At 31.6% G+C, this 15167-nt stretch overlaps 1 protein-coding gene across 1 annotated transcript in view; it reads left to right on the forward strand.

The window, feature by feature from the left end:
• Positions 1 to 15167, forward strand: part of LOC143230968 (piezo-type mechanosensitive ion channel component 2-like) — a 211535-nt gene that overhangs the window by 101045 nt on the left and 95323 nt on the right. The window contains 4 exon segments of the mRNA XM_076465323.1: positions 2273 to 2499; positions 2721 to 2869; positions 4896 to 5069; positions 11411 to 11527. Of these exon segments, the coding sequence (XP_076321438.1) occupies positions 2273 to 2499; positions 2721 to 2869; positions 4896 to 5069; positions 11411 to 11527 (667 nt within the window).

Consider the following 15167-nt stretch of genomic DNA (forward strand, 5'->3'; position numbering starts at 1 on the left):
TAAACAAAATTTGATAACTTTTAGATGAAGAAATATTTAAATCTTAATATGAAAATTATTTTGCATTTGCAGCAGTCAACATTTTGACTCCATATATTCACAGAGAAATTTTAAATAAAATTCTTCATTAAAAATTCTAATTTTTTTTGTCAACAAATGACTTAATGTTTACTTGAAGCTTGCAAAATTTATAAAGTGTATAAAACATATTAGAATTACTTTATAAAAACCCTAAAGGTCAATTTATAGGTTGAATAAACTGAAGCAAGAGATTTAAGATGTATGCTGCAGATAGAGTTGTTAGAAGTAGCTTAAAGTGCATACTGCTCAAAGATTTCTAAGAAGTATCTTAAAGTGTATGTTACAGAAAGAGTCGTCAGAAGTTGCTTAAAGTGTGTAATGAAGAAAGAGCTCTTAGAAGTAGCTTATGGTTCATGTGCAGAAAGACTTGTTTAGAAGTAGCTTATGGTCCATGTGCAGAAAGACTTGTTTAGAAGTAGCTTATGGTCCATGTGCAGAAAGACTTGTTTAGAAGTAGCTTATGGTTCATGTGCAGAAAGACTTGTTTAGAAGTAGCTTATGGTCCATGTGCAGAAAGACTTGTTTAGAAGTAGCTGGATGGAAGAAAGCAGAATTTAATTAAACTAGACTGATGTTACAAGTGGGATACCTCAGGGCTCAGTGTTAGAACTTTTGCTTTTTTTAAATAAATCAATGAGATTTATGTAGGAATTATCAATACATAATTTAAATTTGCTGATTATATTAAAGTTTTGCATGTTGCTGGCTTTGAGGAAGAGGATGCTGGTTTAAAAAATGATTTGGATTATTTGGTGAGATTGGTGAGTAAATGATACATGGCTTATAAAGTGTAAAGTAATGTACATTGAATTGTTGGAAGTGGTTCAGAGGAAGACTACTGTGGTGATACTTGGGATAAAAAGTTTGTCAAACAAACACAGGTTAAGATTGCTCAAACTGGTTTCCCTTGAAAAAAAGAAGAGTTAGAAAGGATCAGATAGAGGTGTTTAAGATTGTAAAAGGGAATTGGTTGTGTTGATGCATCATTTTTTTAGAATGGTAAGAATGGTACGACTAGGGGACATGAGTATAAATTTTGGCATGGTAGGAGTGATATTCAGCTAAGACATTTTTATTTTAACAGAGTGGCTAACCTATGGAATGGGTTGCCCTCAACAGTGATAGATGCAAGGGAGTTTAGGTGATAGCTTGATGAATATTTGAAAGATAACACTGGCTTATACTTGTTGCTTTTATTTTAGAGTTTATTATACAAGATGAGATGGACTAAATTGACCAACGTGTACCTTTTGTTGTTCTTAACTTATAATTAAATGCAGCATGTGTAAAAAAATTCTGCAAAGTAGCTTAATGTGTTCATGTACCAGAAATATTTTTTAAAAGTAGCTTAATTTATCTTTGAAAGAGTTCTCAGAAGTAGCTTAAGGCATGTTATGAAACTTATTTTTACAGAACTATGTATCTTTGTTTGATTTCATTTGTTTGGAAGTTTGCCCCAAACCACATGAGAGCTACCTTTACTAGCAGTCTGTAATTTAGCAGGGATATGCGAGAGGAAAGGCAGCTATTCATCACCACTGACAATCAATTGTTGGGTTATTCTTCTGCCAAGGAATAGTGGGATTATTGACTGTCACATTGTAAAGCTTTCATGACTGAAAGGGTGACATGGATTTGAACCTCTAACACTCATACTGAGAGTTGAGCATCTTAACCATTAGGCCATGCCAGGCCCTACCATGTCTGTTATGGTTTAAATATCAAAAGCTGCCAAAGAATTAGAAATTAATAGTTGTATAACTTTTGATAAAAATAAATGGAATGTCACGTTTCTGTTTATTTTGATTTTCTCCTTAAATTGTCTATTTGTTTTTCATTTGAATGTGAAGAAGTAACATTTCAGATTTTTCTTTTGTTTTCCTTCATTCACTACCCAGGAGGACCCTTATGCAATACCAAGACTTACCAGGTTTATTGTACTTATGTTAATAGTGCATCAATTAAGCTTGTGGCTAATTTTAGCTCTAATATTCAGTTTTTATGTATGATCAATTTGGATGAAAAACACTGCATGTATAAATAAGTGGTTCTTGTGTTAAGCTTTTGGTTTTTTCATGCAACATACATTGGTTTTATATATCATTAACTAAGATAAGATTTATTGTGGTTATATTAGTAATCCTTAAAGTATGCTTGTGGTTCTTCTGTGTTGCATTATTTGGTTTTCTAGAGAAGAGAAGCATGGTCCTGCAGTAAGTCAGACAGAAACTATAGTTTTACCTGATGCTGACACAACCCAGGTAATAATTGATGAAGCAGAAACAGATGAATATGCCACTGTGTCAGCTGGTACATCTTCACCTGCAACTTCATTTGGTACAACTAAAAGAGACAATGACTGGAAGGGAGTCGATGAAGATAAGTCAGTGGTAGAACATGTGGAAAAACAATCACAAGGCAAATAGTCAATTTACTACTAGTAGTATTTATTGTTTTGTTTTCTGTGATTAAAAGTATATAATTAAAGACACTGATTTCACTTATTATAATGAAATTTTGAACTATGTTTTTTAATTGTAATATTTATTAATAGTATTTTACTTTCTTATTGACAGTTGCTTAAAATGTGCACTGCTAGATCATTTTTGATGTGCATAATACTTTTAAAAAAATTTCAGATGTGAAAACTCTTAAGAGGTGGCTTCATGTGACTTACGTGAAAACAATGGGTATATGGCAGGACATCAGTAATCTGATTTGGCAGTTCCTTGAGATTCATGTCATTAAAATTGTGTTATTTTCAGTTTTCTTCTTGGCAGTGTATGAAGTAAGTTCTCTTTTGTTTAAAAGAATAATTATCTACAACTACTATAGTAGTTACCATGTGGTCAATGTTTAAAAATAGCATGAAATATCACATATTTCAAAACTGATTGATTATTGTTGTTGATATAACTATTAAACTAAGATATATATGTATTTATAAGATACTACTTTGTTACCTAATACTATGAGAGAATGGGACAAGCATTGCTGTGATTTGATATCGTAGTATTTCAACTGGCCAGTGTTCTTTTGACCAAGAGTTATAATACTAATGGTGGTTTTAACGTGTAACTTGGTAGTTGAAATATCCACTTTCTCAATCAATCCCTTGAGTAACAAGAAAATGGTTCAGAAAAACACTTGAACTCTCAACCATAAACAGAATATAAAGGACAACAGGAGAACATTTATACTTTATCTAGTACTCAGAACCATTCAACTACCAATAGTATATGTAAATAATACACCAGATTCATGGAGTGGAAAACTTAGTCCAATGCTGAACAACACAATCACAGAAGTAATGAATAACAATGTAATTATTGGGATATATTCATTCTATCTTAAGCAAATTACTGTAATAAACACAAGAACTATATTTACAATTAATCACTTTAAATATCAAACAGAAATTTGTATATATATTATGGTAAATGATTGTAAATAGAAGGGAGTTTAAAAGTAGGAAAGTGAAAAAGGAAAACGGTATAGACTCACTTTAAGTAAATTTGGAAAAGTATCTAACTAGCTGTTGAGAAACATTAAATACTATAGGCTTAATTCTACACAAGTTGAATTATTCAAGCTGAGTAGAGTTTACTTAATAAGCAAATTTTCTTTAATAAATAGTTCCAAATCTGTGTGGCCTGTAGCCAGGAGATTGACTTTGCCATTCAGTAAATCATAGGTGATGGTTTCAAGAAAAGACTTTAGATATCCATGTAAAAAATTTAAATTTGTTGTCAAGAATGACATAGGAAGAGCAAATGTTAAAAGCTTTAGTAAGTAAACAAGTGATCAGATTACATATGTACTTGGAGGAAGAAAAATTGTCTAAGTGCTTGTAGAGATCTTTGAAAGGTCTCCAAGAAAGACGGACTATGGTTTTCCACAATTACAGTTATAAAATATGTGTTGGAATGACAATAATTTAAATATTAAAGAAATTTAAGTTCATGTATGCTCTATAGATTTAAAAAAAAAAGGTATTGTGAACATACCTTCTGTAGTTGATAGGTTTAAGTTCAAGCAGACAGTTTTCAATCTATGGTTGCTTATAGTGACAGAAGAAGGTATTAGCTAAGGTTGGGCTGTGATGTGACACCTTAAAAATGCCATCTGTCTGATCAAAAGTGCAATAATTGAATATAAAGTGAGTATTTAAAATAGAGTTTAAGAAGTTGTTTAAATTGTAAAAAAGTTACTAACTGTAAGCTATTTTAGAAAAGTTTATAGAGAAAAATGTTGATAGTTTCATTAATTAAAATGTTGGTAAAGCTCAAAGCTAGTTATAAAGTAATCTACCTGACTGTGAATTGAGGTGATCTTAACAAAGGTGAATGAGCCATAGAAAGTAAATTTGTTGTTTGTGAGAGATTGGGGAAAGGGTATTAATTGTTTGATCCGAAAAAATTAAACAAATCATTTGATATTACAAAATAAACCAAAAAAACATTGGCAATGGATTTCTGAACAGTTGGTGAACTTCCTTTTGTTAAATGAACAACTCATTTAAAAATGTCCCAATGTAAATATGCTCTGTGTCTTTAATCATATTATTTATAATGTATTTATAGCTAAAGACTGAATGATTTAGAATATTTTCTTTCATTTTACAGGCTTTCAGAATAAGTGTAACTGAACACATAAATGTCAAATGTGTGTCAGTAGCTGGAGTAGCTCATTAAATTGATAGTAAATTGAATAACTTATAGTTAGGTTTTGAATGAAAATTGAATGTAGAGTTTTATAAAAAGTATTGAAGAGACTGTGTCATCATTTTGATTGTTTTGTTTCTTGTATTTTAGGTTTCAGCTTTTCATTTGGTGTTTGTGATATTTGTTATTGTGGCCCTCCCTTTCCAAACTCTTCAAACATTCCTTTCTCACTGTTGTGCTGTCTGGGCCTCCATTTTGCTACTTACCAAGATGATCTATCAGCTGGAGTTTCTCAACCAGTTTGACTGGAAAGTGAACTGTTCTGTGAGTCATTAATGATGAATAAGTAACTTATAAAGTAACTGATAAAATTGTTTTTTTTCATGAGATTTTTTTCAGGAAATTGTTTCAAGTTTTTATACAGATAAGTATTGTAACAATTTTCAGCATTATATCTGTATGCTAGAGTTTTCCCATTCAGTTTATGGAACTACATGTACAGTTAAAAACTGTCTTGTTAAGTAGCAGTGCATGTAAATAGCAGGAATTCCTTTTCAATGATTGTAGCTAACATTATAGAGAAGGTCCACCAATGACATATAAAAAGCAAGAATTCTATAATGGATGATTTTAGCTAACACTATGAAAATCATAAGGTCCTGCAAATCCTGATAACAGACAGAAACTGCCAAAAGTGAAAATGAACTATGTGATCTAAGTAAAATAAAAATTTGTGGCTTCCAATGAGTAGCCAAGTTATAGATTTATTGAATTTATTTCTAAAGAACAACAGCATTTAACCCTTTTGCTATGAACTAAGCATAATATACACAAATTCATATATATATTTGCATGTGTTAATTATTTGCACTATAACATTTGATACAGCCTGTGTATCTTCACAAAATTTGGTACACGTTTAGTAAAGATTACAAGTATATTATACACAAAAATCAGGTTTTTAATCAAATATTATACTAAAGATACATTTATGAAAATAGTCTTTTTTGTTACTAGTCTGAGTGTGGAGTGATTTTGTGTTATGATAAAAAAAAACTTTTCTTCATTCCCAAAATCTCAAATATCATTTGCATAATTACCTAAACCACCTAAATACAATTTTGAATGTTTGTTTTCAAAAAGATTTTATATTTAATGTTATTTTCTGTACTCTAACTATGTGGAGTCTGTCACTTGATCAACCTTGTAACTGTCGGAAAAAAATGAGGAAAGAAATATAAATTATGCTTTTTTGTGCTAGAAAGACTGTATATTATAACATGAAAATATAAAAGTTTAGCCTAATTAACTTAAGTCTTCTAACACTATGTACAAACCTATATATTTATTATTTTTTATTATATTGACCTTCCAGTCATGCCTAGTTATCATTACATACTTTGCATTGACACAGTGCATGTGCACTCAGGTCATGCATTGAATGAAACAGATGTCTACTCTTCCCCATCTTGGCTGTGTTTTAGTGGACTAGTATTTTGTAATACATAATCACATTTCAAGTATTATACATTATATATATGTATATAGATTATTACTATTTAGAAATAAATTATTAAACTTATTTGTCTTAAAATATAGAACAATAAATCAAGAAGTAAAGCAAACTATTATCTTTTCTTATTATGACCCTTGTAGTCAAATTTTGCTGGACGTAGGTTGCTGAGGCTTTTAAACAAACTTTTTTTTAGCTTTTATATATATATTGAACAACCAAAAAATCATAAATAACTTTACTGATATCATAGATTCCACTATAATTTATTAATCTTAGTAATTATGATGTATTTATATTTTAAAAAATATGAAACTTTGAGCAGACTAAATACACAACCTACCTTCTTGAAATCTTTATTTGAAAGAATGTGGTAGCCTTCCCTTCTGGGATCAGGGCTGACCTTGCACGGTGGCTCAACAGGGATGTAACTATGGTCAGAGTTCCCATTCCTCTGTTTCATCCTGATGCTTTTCTGGTCAGTTGGGGATCTTCCCTTGTATCAGGGCGGATTTGAGGCAAGGATCAGTTGTGGAAACTACATTCCATATCAACCTTCTTGAACTTTTGGTTGTTTGTTGGGCTACTTGTTTTACTTCTGCTTATCTGAGAGCTGACATTGATGGTTTATTCTGACAGTTCCACTCTCATCGGCTATATCACCAAACATTGGGAACGAGGTACAGATCTCCTTGTTTTCTGTTACTCAACCTCCTGTACTGAACCCATGGTTGCAATGTATCCATCTTAACATATAATGTTTCAGAAATTATGAATCTGGTGGTCGACTGCATGTCTCTTCCCAACGTAGTTCTACTTATGGAGTGGTCCCTTCATCCTCAAGTATTTCAGTGAGTTTGATCTTATCAAGGGACATCACATATAGATGCACTTGCTACTCCATGCAATGCCAAACTACCTTTCTTTTGGTATCCTCTTTCACACTCTTCAGCTCTGAGGGTGGATGCATTCAGTCAGGAGGGTATGGACCTTACCCTCTATATGGCTACTTCTTCTTAGAGCAATCTTCAGAGTTATTTCCACCATCCAGACCACTGATTGTTATGTTTTGTTAGTTGATCCTTATTGGCTGGCTCAGCTTTGGTTCCCTCTGCTTTGGCCTTTACTTCTGTCCAGGTTGCTCCTTCAACAACTGCAATGAGACATATTACATCTGGATGTCACCAAACTCTGTCTTTATATGTGGCTTTTGTCTGGTCCATTGCTTCTGCATGTGGACTCACTCCTTGTTTAGTGTCTTTCTTTACCCATACCATTTGGGTTTCCTCATTATTCAGGTACTAGAAATGTTGATTTACCTTCAGATAGTGGTTCTTTTGCTGTGACTTCCATCCTTCCTGTCCTTCTGTTCCTTATCTGTTTCAGTTCTTTACTTGGTTGTTGATCCAGGTCTGTCTGTGTGAACAGTTATTACTTATTGAGTTGCTCTATCAAATACATTCTATTTTTACCAATTCTGTAAAGCTTTCACCTCTCCTATTATTTTCCACCTTTTCTTTTCTCTGGTTTGTCCTCTATGACCTTTCATCTTTGCAGATTCATGTTCTTTCTAGTTCTCCTTTTGAGCCCATTTTTACATGTGTCTTGTAGCATCTTTCTCTTAAGAGTTATTTCCTTGTCCTGGTATGTGGTTTTTATCATTCTGATGTTTATGCACTTAATATTTCCCATATCCTTTACAATTTTTTTATGTTTTATGTTATCCTTTATTCAAATCAGGCTTTTCTAACACAGCTATTGCCCATGAAAGTTGTTTTGCCTTTTTTCCATTTCCTTGCTATCTATTTCCAACTCATACTGAATTCAGTTATGGATCATCTTCTCTGTCCTGTGCATTCCATGCATTGTTATGTGTCTTGTACTGTTTACCTTTGTTGCTCCTTTTTTTACCTATTTATACTCTGGAATTCATCTGTTTCCTGTTACTATTTACTTGCTGAGTTCAGCAAGTCATATGGCTTATGTATTTTGAATTTTCCATGGAAAATCACTGGCTGCCTCTCCCTATTGATCTGTGATTCTTACAATTTAGGTGTTTCTGCTTTTCATAATAGGAAATCACAGACATCCATTGCACTGTCTCCAGTGTGTCATTTCTTGGACTCCCCAACTCATATTCTTCTCCTCTTCTCTTTTTTTCTAGTAGGCCACGGGAATCCTTACTACTCCATTTTTCAATTAATGGAAAGGTAGACCATGGAGGTTTACTTCTGAGAGGGGTTTCACAATGAAAGAAATCAAACTCATAACTTATAACTACCCACTCTGTGACAAGAGAGCTGTCATGAGTATAATTATTGAATAAGCAATAACATACGATTCTGGATCCAAGGCACTTCCATTGGTTGTTTTCTGCTGAGATGGACTACACTTGTAATAATCTGATATATCCAAAGGTGCTGTATCCAGCTGTTTTTTGGCTGGCTGGACTTCACTTGGCCATAATACTATATAGCCTCAATGCTTCCCCTGGATGTTTTTTGCCCAGGTTGATCACAGTTACTGATCTTAAAACTTATGAAAGGTGCTCCCAGTGCTGCTTTTGCCCAGATGGATTACATTTGGCATAATCTGATATATCCTAAGGCACTTCCTCTGGATATTATTTGTCCAGGTGGACTGCCCTTGGTATATTCATGTAGAGTTGATGGTCCTTTAGCCCTTACCACTTATAACTGTATCACATTATCAGTCACCTTACTATGACTTATTATTCTTATATCATACCGTGTGTAAACAAATAATGAACCATCTAGTGATTTTGAATTATTAGGTAAAATGTTATCTCACTGTTTATTTATGGTGCTTTCCCTGTTGTTTTTTTCTTCCTCTTTTTTGAATGGGAAGATTGTTCTTGTTGCTTTCAATATCCAAGACAAGAAATGAGTGGACTTGATCTAGTGTGCCCTAGAACTCTTCCCTTGTACACAAGTTTTCTTCAGTGTGGGATTCTAGGTTTGGGTGATTAGAGATAATACAATTTAGGAATTTAATATTTTTTTTCACTGAACATGTATTTCTCATAAGTACTTACCTCATCTCACCCACTTCCCACCTGTTCTCTCCATTGATATGTTGATATCTCAATTTGTAACTGCCAATTTGAGAACATGAAAGCCGTGCTATAATAGTATAGATTGCACTTTTATAAGTGATGCAGTAGAAGATAATCACAATATGCATGTGTTCTGAAATGGCACAAAAGTAAAGGGGTATAAAAGATGTTTTAATAGGGCAAATCAGAATGAAGATAGGTTTGATGAGCAAAGGTAAGAAGATATCTGGAAATACATTTTCAATGTGGAAAATCTTAACTTTAATATCAACACAGACATTTCTCAGGATGATATCTAGGACACTCAACTTGCAGTACGTGGGCCATCAACTTGAATTCCAATTATTGAACATCTTCTTACCTTCATCCATGGGACATTATAATGCTTAGTCCCACTATCTGTCAGTAAAAGAGTAGCCCAAGAGTTGACAGTGGGTGGTTTTAAATATCTGCCTTCCCTGTAAGCATGTCATTGCTAAATTATGGATGATTAGCCCAGATAGTCCTTAAGTTGCTTTGGTTAAAATTCTAAACAAGTAAACTCAATATGGTTCCATCTTCAGTATTATTATATGATTTAAATTGTAATTTTCATTGCCTCTGTTTGCATAATAACTTTTAACATATATTATACACAAGATGGAATCTTATGTGCTCTAAACTTTCAGTGTTTTTACAAAACAAATCTTAATTTTATACAGTACAAATTTCCTTACAGTTTAACAGTATGGTTTAAACTGTTTTATAATTTTCATTTTCGTCTTCTCCATTTTAAAGTATCAATACTTATTTTTGTATGTGGTTTAGTATCTTTGTTTAACATACTGTTTAACAGTATGGTTTAAACTGTTTTATAATTTTCATTTTCGTCTTCTCCATTTTAAAGTATCAATACTTATTTTTGTATGTGGTTTAGTATATTTGTGATACAAAAGTGTTTTACTTAATAAGACTAGTTAAAAAGAGTGCATGTTTATGTGAAATTCAGATCTCCAATAACTATTCAACTCCAGATTTGAACTTACCAATGTGTTGATGTGAAAATCTGGTTGAAAGGCTAAATTGTCAGGATGCCGACTAGTTTTGACACAGAAATGCAAAATATATGTATGAGGAATGTGGAAACAATTAAAATTAAATAATATAAGTTAGAGTTGTTTAGTAAACATTTGAAGCTGTTAGTTTATGATCTAGAGATCTGGTTTAGATGTCATGTGCAACACTTCATTTGTGTGAAATTACTGTTTTTCAGGGAAAAGAGAAGCTATTTGTTATTTAAGCACATTGAAGGGCATGATGTGAGAATCCCACTCAGATGTTATGTAAATAATAATATTATGTTCTGGTTTTGTCTTTCAAAATATTTGACAATTCTGAATTATTGTTCTAAGTTGTAAAATGTTATTTGTATTAGTTAGGGTCCAAGCTTATGCAAGTTACAGAGTTCTTGTGTTTTTTGTTTATTTGTTAATTTGAGCAAAACATTCAATATTAAATGCATAAGTGTATTGCTTATTGTATTTTTTGAGAGACTAGATGGAATTATGTTTGTTAATTATTTTGTTTAAGATGTACTGTTAATGAGAGTCTTTACTGAATATATCTTGCTAATTACCTCAACAATATTACAAATGGTAATTTATTTTGCATTCCAAATATCTTTTAAGGATATTGTAAATAAGCTAACTATCACCTCAGTTTTTAGGTGATCAGTTTGTGTGTTTGTGTGTGTGTGTGTGTGGAACTAAGTTTTTTAAAACAAACACCTAAGAAACAATTTTTATAAAGTAATTTACTGAGTACGAATGACTTGTTGAAATACCCTTACAATTAACCAGAATATTATTTAAACTGATGTTTAAACCTTTGATCATTTTGTACAGTTTCTAATATTTAATGAATGTTAAAAACAAATTCAGTTTGAGGTATTTTTATTGTTATTATTTTTTTAGGGACTTCTATTTGAAGTAAACGTTTATAATTTAATTTTCATGATGTATAATTCATTATTTTTGTTTATACTGGATTGGCTCATATAAAAGTGATCTAAGCAACCTAAATAATTAATAATTTCAGGTTGTGAATGATTATGGTCAAAATTCTAGTGAATTTCCTTCTCCATTCAGTGAAACTATCGACAATAGAGTTTGGATTGGTCTCAGGAAAACAAGTAGTTTACTTGTTTATTGCAAAGTAAGTAGTATTTCATTTCTACTTTATCAACTGTAACTTAGTTATTCACACTTCAGATTATCTCATTGCTATTACTGGTAGAAAATTAGAGCAGACTAATTTTATGTTTCCTTTTGTATAGCAATTCATTCTTTGCTTTATAAGGGACAATTTCTATCAGATTACTGTATTAAAAGAAACAGTTTAATAATGTGATGTTCTTTGTTCTCAGAAATGATAGTTTTAGAAGAGTTAGGCAGTTGGTAGTACTTACTAATCAATTAATTTCTGACTTATGTAATCAAGTGTATTCAGTTAATCAGTTAGTACAGTGCTCTTCAAACCTTGATACATACAAACAAAGAAAAAAAGATTGACAGAATGTTCTGCCAGCCAGTTATCTTCCTTCTAATCAACAGTTTAAAACACTATAATTAACAAGGTTACAACTGGGCAGAGCACAGATACTCCATTAATATCATATAAACATAGCAGCAATATTTCTGTTACTTGGATAGATACAATAATGAAAACAGTAATAACTGGAAACACTAATTTTGATTAGTTCATTAGTGTGTTTATGGCAGTCAATTTCATTGTAATTTCAATTAATTGGTCATTGAAAGAATTGAAAATATTAATACTTGGAAACAAAATTTTGCTTAGTAGATCTAACCATCATTTCAGTAAATCAGTTAGTTTACTGTATATTTATTACTGTATATTTATCACTAATTGATGCTTATAGGTAAACAATTAAGTCATCTAGTTCTTGAAATGCATAACAATACTGCATTGTAAAAGTCAGGTTAATTATTCTTGAAATATATTGATTGTCATTGAAAACATTATAGCTTTATGTTACAGATTAATGCATTTCTATGTTACAGTTATAAAACAATGTTATCTAAGTATTCCTCCTAATCTCTAAGCTCAGGCTGGGTGAAGAAATACTCCTTTCCATTGTTTAAAATTACCAGTATGATGTTTTTTAAGGAGAAAACAATTGCAGGAGTAATTACTTCAATAAAACAAACATTAGTGAAATAAATTATCAACTTTAAATAGCATATGAAAATGCAAAACCATTATACAGTTAGATTTCTTGAAGGTCAAGGAAGACTCTTCAAAGTTAATAGCTAAAAGTATGAAAATTTACATTCCTTTTAAGCAACAAAGGGTGTGATAGAGCAAGTAGATTGCAAGGGATTATAGCTTTCAGATAATATTTTTATAATTATGTTAACTTTAGAATCATGAAAGCTGTAAAACAAAAAATATATCCAGTTAATTTTATAGTGTTCGACTCCACCAACTTTTAAAAAATCTATTATTTTACAATGTCTCAAGTATAAATAAGTAACAAACATTTTGTACAAACAACACAGATTTACAGATATCTATGCAGATGGAAAATATGAATATTTATACCCCCAATATAAAAGTTACTGCAAAGGCAGGAGGGGTTAAATTTAGGGTTAATAGGTTTATTTTTAAATGTATCTATAACAAATGCAGCTTGTTGCACGAAGAATGGTGTATATTGGCTTCTTTAGCTGACATGCAAGATAATTTCTGTTTATCATTTTCAAAAACATTTTAGAAAAGGCTTCCCAATAGATGCACTTATCATGATTGTCATTCCACAGTTGCAATTAATTGTACTCCCTTCAAGTGAAAATAAATAGGTGCCCATAACTCCAAGATTTTCAAAGTTTATATGTCAAAATATTTGCTCATTTTTCATTGCAATATTTTATAGGCTATGTTTTTTTTATAGCTTTGTAACATTGGGCTATATGCTGTGTTCACTGAGGGGAATCAAACCCCTGATTTTAATGTTGTAAACCCAAAGACTCACCATTGTCCCAGCAGGGAACATTGTACCTATGTCAGGAAAAGTAAAGTAATAAAAGTAGATTTAGCTAGGAAAACATTCAGCATACATGCAATACCTTAGAAATTCCTTCTATAATTGCCACTTTCTTTCAATGTTTAGACTGTTGCTTGTGTGATATTAAATTACAAAATGTTAATTATATTACATTAAAATATTTTGAATATTCAACCACAGCCAAAATAAAGTTGCAATGAAATGGAATGTATCAGAATTACATTTGGACATTGTTTGGTTTGGTATTTAGTGTAATGTCACTGAAACTTGAGTGCTATTGGGAAAGATGTGTAATAGCATTTTCTTAAACAAAATATTCATATTCTCAGATAATAAATATGTATTTAGATCAGAGATTTAAAATTTCCAAGGCAAGGATATCCCTGTACTTAACACCATTGGAAAACAAAGGAATATGAATGAACTTGTGTAACCAGGACCATCTAGAAAAACTTTAAACAATTCACTGTAAGCAAAGTGAAACATCTAGTAACAGGTGAGAATTCTTTTACACAGTTAGTGGTTAAAGCCATCAAAATGCTTTAGGCAATGGTATGCAACATAATAAAAAAGTATATACATATGGAAAAGTGAAAAATGTTATGTATACACAAGTTACTTTAACAACATGTCAAAGAAAGGAAAACTGACTTTAGGAAACTGATGAACTGTACGTAGCTGGACAAAAATGATAGAACATGTTGACATTCCATGAAACAATATTCATACTTTGATAACTACAACAACTCTCATGCCATTTGTTACTGGTCAGTATGTGAAAATATTTTGCAACATTTTGTGTACTTTTTTTCTTTTGCTGTATCCAGCAGCGATAATAATTCAGAGGTCAAAATAAACTCAGCTTACCATCAGACCAATGTTATGTACCACACAAAAATACCAGTTTTGTATGGGAACAAGGCCAACATGGTATGGGTTCATCTAGTTAAGGCTTTTTTTCATACCTCCCATTCAACCCTCACATACATACCTTAAACACCTAAAGGACAAAATAGTATCCTTTCTGTTCTATGGAAATAAATATCAGTAAAAATCATTTGATGCAGTGACTGTAGGTTTTTGTGGATCTGACCATTGAAATAAACAGCCAAATACAATTTTCTTCATACACTAGATGGATTAGTGGACTGACAGCCTTATAATGGAAACTTTTGCAGTTAGAACTACATTGCAAAATTACTATCAGGATACACAGTTGTCAGATAAAGCATGACCAGATATAGCCACATAACATAACAAAATGTTAAGTGACTTATTGGCCCATCTAGGTTGGCTCATCCTTTGAGCTAAACCAAAACTATAAATAAATTAATTTAAAATGTAAATAAAAATCTTAAACTCAAATTTGTCCCCCAGTGGCACAGTGATATGTCTGTGGATTCACACCATGAGAATCTGGATGTTGATACCCATGGTGGAAAAAGCACAGATAGCCCATTGTGTAGCTTTGTATTAATTATAAACAAACAAACTCACTTAAATTTTCTCCCACCACAACTGAAGAAACCCATTACAGAGATCATTCACCCTGTCAAAAAGCTAAAAGTAGCTTAGCTGAAGATTATTCCTAGCCTGCTCAAATTTATATTTGTGTCTTACTATTCTTGTCGTTAAGTATGAAACAAAATATTATGCATCAGCACCACCAATTTTCTGTATAATCTTAAATATCTCTATCAGATTCCCACTTACTCTTCTGTTTTCATGAGAAAACAATTTCAAAAATTTTAATCTTTCCTCATATGA

This window comes from Tachypleus tridentatus, chromosome 10 (genome assembly GCF_004210375.1).
Source record: "Tachypleus tridentatus isolate NWPU-2018 chromosome 10, ASM421037v1, whole genome shotgun sequence".
Classification (NCBI taxonomy): Eukaryota; Metazoa; Arthropoda; class Merostomata; order Xiphosura; family Limulidae; genus Tachypleus; species Tachypleus tridentatus.